This window comes from Phalaenopsis equestris, unplaced genomic scaffold (assembly GCF_001263595.1).
Source record: "Phalaenopsis equestris unplaced genomic scaffold, ASM126359v1 Scaffold000536, whole genome shotgun sequence".
Taxonomy (NCBI): domain Eukaryota; kingdom Viridiplantae; phylum Streptophyta; class Magnoliopsida; order Asparagales; family Orchidaceae; genus Phalaenopsis; species Phalaenopsis equestris.
In genome coordinates this window covers 51,856-57,855 of record NW_018164976.1, presented here as the reverse complement: position 1 = coordinate 57,855, position 6,000 = coordinate 51,856, and the positions used below count along the sequence as shown (strand labels likewise).

The 6,000-nt window shown below is 31.0% G+C and overlaps 1 protein-coding gene across 2 annotated transcripts in view; it reads left to right on the top strand.

Moving 5' to 3' along the window:
- Nucleotides 1-1,647, top strand: part of LOC110028889 (1,4-alpha-glucan-branching enzyme 1, chloroplastic/amyloplastic-like) — an 88,936-nt gene extending 87,289 nt beyond the window's left edge. The window contains exons 21-22 of one of the 2 annotated variants that reach the window (XM_020730932.1): nt 1,033-1,107; nt 1,191-1,647. In XM_020730932.1, coding sequence (XP_020586591.1) covers nt 1,033-1,107; nt 1,191-1,274 — 159 coding nt within the window. In that variant the 3' untranslated portion in view covers nt 1,275-1,647. The remainder of the gene's footprint in view (nt 1-1,032; nt 1,108-1,190) is intronic. The other variant, XM_020730934.1, reaches the window with a different exon arrangement.
- Nucleotides 1,648-6,000: the final 4,353 nt, after the last annotated feature.

Genomic DNA, 6,000 nt, shown 5'->3' with positions numbered 1-6,000 from the left:
GGCTCGTTTACATTTCGAGCTTAAAAATTTGTTCGTGTTCGACTCGTTAGGCTTAACGAACGAGCCGAACACGAGCTGTTTAACGAGCCGAACACGAGTTGTTCATGAACAACGAGCCAAATTGACAGCCCTACTTCCCACTCTTCCTTTGTGTAGAAGCTTCCTCCATCTATGAGGAGCCTATAAATTGTTGTTTCATGTGTCTGGAGTGTCAGTTCTAGTTGAGTTGTCTTGTAATCTGTTGTGTAGAGTTCTTCTCTCTTGTTAGGGTTGTATCCGACGACAGGTGTTTCGGTCGTATCATTCTCTGAGATGGTTTTGTAAACTTTGAATCTCCTTCGCTTCTTCTCACCGATCCCTTTTCCCGCCTCTCCCCTAGTTGCCTACCACCCCCATACGCCTCCACTCTGCTGTCACTAATACTTCCCCTGTAACATTAAGCTCTACCTACCTACAACCAACCAAACACCATCATAACTACTCAAACAACCCCCCGACATCTCCCTTCTTGCCCTACCACCCCGTTGACACCATCACTGCCTTCGGACATCTTCCTACCTCCCTGACTAAGGGATTTACTTATTATTGTATTCTCTTTCTATTTGTGTAGTGTTGTATCAATATTTATATATTAATAAAAGTTTGCTTTTTTGTTCCATTGTTCTTACTACTAGTTCCGGTTCCAGTTTATTTGATGTTTTTAAAATAAGTTTATGTTGGAAGATTTACATACATATACCACTCATTTGCTATGTATTTACATATTCAATACCTAAACTTCATTTTTTACATGCATGCTTCCTTACCAATACATGAAAAGGTGTATTTCATTTTTTAAAAATTAAAATGATGGTATTTTTTATGTAATATGGAAGATTTGGCTGGTATAAATTTAAAAAACAAAATTTAGGTGCTAGTTTATCAGTGACACCTAAACCAGCATCACTATATCTGATTTTTACTAACTTTTTTTTCAAAATGAATTTCTGTAATAACTTTTTACATGAAAGAATCATGACTTTTTCATTGCAGGTTGTGCTAGATTCTGATGACAAACTTTTTGGCGGTTTCAGCCGAATCGATCCTTCTGCAGATTACTTCAGCAGCGTAAGTTGTCTGCTGATTCCCTGTAATCTTTGTCCAACCCAATATGTACAAGTTAAACAACTCTCCATGTCTTCTTAATCAAGCAGGAAGGAACATATGACAGCAGGCCACACTCCTTCCTAGTTTATGTCCCAAGCAGAACTGCTGTTGTATATGCACTTTCTTAGAACTGAGTCTCCACCTTTCGTACTTGTTGAGTCGAATACAATTATTTGATGATTTTACGATCTTGAAAAAACACGGAGAAATTGCATTTGAAGATCGATGATGTTCGAAGCTGAGCGATGTCACTGAGATCCGATGCGTTCGAGTTTTCTTATTTACATTGTTAGATTAATGCAGCTTAAGTTGGCTCATAAGATATTAAGTAGATGGGTTGTTGGGGTTATGTGAGAAATAATATATTTACTTGTGTGTCAATTTCGTGAGTTAGAAACTAAGTACTTCGATGTCTGTAATAGTAATTTTGGAGTGTTGGTTTGTTCTGCTGTAAGGTATAATTTGTGAAATAGTATTAATTACCGCACTGTAAGTTCTGAAGATTGTGAATTTTTTTTGTTTTTTGTTCATCATTTATAGTCTATAGTGCACATTATAGAAGAGTTTGTCACCAGATTTGATTTCTTGAACGCTAACTAGGATTTATTCAGTTTGTCATACTTCTGCTAATGGCTGGAGCACCTTGAACGGTTTGATCTTGTATAGAATTGGTTAGCATTTTGAGTTTGTTGGATATATTTAGGGCTATCAGAATAGCTCGCTATTCGTATTCGGCTCGTTAAATTGTTCATGTTTGAATCATTTATTTAGTAAATAAGCCTAACACGAACAATTTTTTTTTAGTTTGAATTATAAATAAGTAAAACACGTGCAGTCATTTGTTCGATTGTGTCTGTATGTATTCAATTTTAAGTATTCAATTTTAAGTTATAACAGCTCTTATGGCCTTGTGTTTATGTCTTCTATTCTATATAAGTGCGTGCAGATTTGAATGTAACATTATCTTTTTTTTTTTTTTTAATTAATTTAAATGAGCTAATTTCGAGTTGAAAGTTAACAAGAATATGTAAGTCTGCTCATAAAAGTACTTTATTTTAGTGGAGGATGGGAGTCTCATGTATCTTTGATAGAATTTTTTTATATTTGTTTATAGTAACAGTTATGAAGTATTATATGGCTCCATATAAAGCTTTTTATGGAGGAAAATGTAGGAATTGTTGTGGGAGGTCAAAATATTTTTTAAAAAAATTATATGTGAAAATTTGGTAGATGATGCTACTGAGATCTGACTGATTAGAGAGATTTAATAGTGTTACATGACAAAAAATTGAGTATGAAGTTGGAGAGTTTATTTTTATAAAAGTTAGTCCTTTGAAAGATGTGCAATCTTTTGAAAAGACAGGAAAGTTGGCTTCAAGATGTATTAGTCATTATGAGATCATGGAGAGGATTGGAAAGGTAACTTACAGATTGGCTCTATCGACTCACTTACATGAGTGCATAATGTTTTTCATATACTTTAATTTATGAGGTATATTATTGACGGATCAAATAATGTTGTTGTAGATTCAATTGATATTCAATCTAATTTGGCGTATATAGAAGAGCCTAAGAATATATTGCATTGTGACATTAAGAAGTTTCATAATAAAGAAATTTTATTTATAAAATTTTGTGGAAACATTTATAAATAAATGATGTTAATTGAGAGAAATTTTAGAAAAGTAAAAAAGATAATCATAACTTTTCATTTTAGGGATGCTTATTTCATTAATTTTAAATTTTGAGGATGATTTTTTATAAGGAGAGAAATTTGTAATAACTGTTGGAAGAAAATTTTAAATGACAATGTAATCATCTCAATGATTATAGTTAAGAGACGAGTGTTCTCGCTCGAATCAAATGAAAATGAGAGTAAAAGAGTGAGGGAAAGAAGAGAAAAATGATAATATAAATCCTAAGTGAAGGGGGGAGAAGCAAACCCTAGCCATGCACATGCAGGAATTAGAGTCGAGGTAGTAGTCGTGGGTGTGTCATGTAAGAAGGGAGACGATGTTGCGAGCCTCTGTGCATGAAGAGGAAGAAAAAGAAGTGAAGTAGAGGTGCCTCATGTGTCAATAGCACCTTTGACTTGCGCATCGTGTGCAAAGCAGGCGGGGTCGATTCGAGTCCTAACATGCGCCAAGAATAGAAGTCAAATAGAGCATGAGTGGAGGTAAGATTTTTTGTTATTTATATATCTTAAATTAATATTATTTTGGGATTTTATTGATTATAATAAGGAAGCATAAATGAAGTAACAAAACATTGAAATTGAGGTGAATTCATGATGCTAGAAAAAGAGGAAAGATTTATGTTTTTATTTATATAAATTGTTTTATTTAAATATAAGTAAATGGATGATAAATATTATGAGTGGAATCATTGACAAAAAATGGGAAGGGCTTGTGATTTAAAAGGGACAGGGTGAAAAGCTTTTAAACTAATAGTTATATTTTAGCTCATTATTTTAAAAACCTAATGATTAAAGTGGATAATTATTGATTTATTAGTGTTAAAATTAATTTCTTTTAGTCTTTTAACATGCTTTATTTGTTAGGCATATTACAAGCACTCTTATAATTAAATGAAAATAAGTGAAAATAATATATTGTTTTATGGTTTTTAATTCTTTTATTATTTGTACCGCATTAAATGAAAAAATAGATGGATTTAATTGTTGAAATAAATAAAATATAAGTTAAATGAAAAATAAATTATTAAATCTTTTAAGGAGTCGCTCGTTTATGGTACTAGTATGAGATACTATTGTACACATTTATATTTAAAAAAAAAAACAAGATTAATTTTGTCTTTATGGTACAAAATAAGAATAAAAATAAATTTATGATACAATATTAAAAATATTTTGACGGTGCTCCTAAATATAAAAAGAAATAGGAAAAATGGAAAATATCAAGTAAAAGTGAAACTATAATTGATAATATAATTAAATTCAATTTTATAAAACAAAAAAGGCAAAATTTACTTTTGATTAACATTTTCCTTTGAGCTATGTTGACCTCACTTTTTTGTGAGGTCAATCAATCTCCTTTCCAATACTTTCTTAGAGTATAGAATCTAGCATTAAGATCTCTTTAGATGTTACTCTAGAGGGCTAGTGGATGGTTGAAATCTAAAATTAAAACCAAAATCAAATTTTTATTTCCTTTAGTTTGAAATACACTTGGTTTTAATGAGTAACACATGTTTTGGCATCGAGTTGAGTATCTCATAAAATATTGAACATGATTTTAGGTGACCCATTGAGCCTATAGAATTGATGTCATTTCATAGGCAAATTTTGGATCTTTGGCTCTCCTTGTGGACTAGGTTGGTTAAAGCTATCCTTTAACTTAAGCAAGTGAGGAGAGGCTCTTTAAGACCCACCTAACCACTTGATTGTAACTCTTTCTTTTGGGTTAAAGGGAACATAATTGCTTTGATGTTCGATATGAACCATTATTGAGCTGATAGTAACAATTAAGGTTAAAATCAAATTAAACCAAATCACACTCAAATTCACTTAAAAAATGAAATTCAAAATTAACAAATGTGAAATCAATATAAATAAGTCAAAACTATAAATTAAACAAGTTAAAAAAAATGAATATGAATCAAACCACATTCAAATTTCATTTAAAAGAAGAAAATGATCGAACCATCCAAATCCTACACAAATCAAATTATCAAATATTCACATAAACTTCACCAAAATCTGAAGTGATTCCAACCTAAATTACACTTAAACTGAATTCAAATTTTATCTAAATTCAACATAAAACTTAGACTACCAAATCAAGACCCAATCAAGCTCAAATGTTGTTCAAATATGACTCAATCTCACACTCAAACATATTCAATAGTTAAATTTTGCACTAAACAACACCTAGGTTCTACATTGAAAAGTTATCCAAAATCAACATGAAACTTGCCCTTAAATCAACACCAAATCCAACCCAAAGGTTGCTGATTTTAGTTACTTTGATTCACTAAAAAGTCACCCAAATGTTCCTAAACTCCACTAAACTTTCCTCAATCCTTCCATCAAATAGCCAACATATCCTCCTTCTAATCTTTACATCAAATCCACCCCAATATAACTATCGAAAATTCTGTTCGTGGGATCAACACGGCTGTATCTATCTTAGATCGTCCCTGCATTTGAGGAAATTCTCCGAGCATAATGTTAAGGCTTCGGTAGTTAGTCTTTTGTGAAGAAAATTGTTAACACCATAGGAAATTGGTCGTTAGATTCATAGAATTTGTTTGGATGATACATTTGGCCAGATTAGATTTGTGTTTTGTTGCTTTGATTCTCGGGATCAAACACATATGGTTGAATGTTGTTGGTTCATTGTTCACGTGAGGATGATGAATGAATGTCGTTCATTTATGTGATTTGAAAACGAATGGCCCAAATCCATTCAAACATACTTCCATTCGATCATCCAAATTGCATTAAATTTTAATCAATTAATAACTTAAATTTGGTTAATTTTGATTAAAAGTAGAACTTAAATAATTAAATAATCAAATAAATAATTCATAATAAATTCATTTTGAAGTCAAATTAATTTGAAATTTTTCGAGTGTGCCGGGAAATCCATTGTAAGCGGTTTGAATTTATTATAATTTTGTACTTTAAAATATATTAAAAATTCAAATAAATATAAATATAAAATATATTTTAAAAAAGGGGAAATTAAAAAGCTCCCCCAAATCATGCCCAAGATCAATAATGACCTTCAGAATAAACCTCACAAAATTTTGAAAATATTTACCCTAATCATACACATTAGTTGAAAAATTAAAAAATAAATCAAATTTTAATAATAATTAAAATTCCTAAAT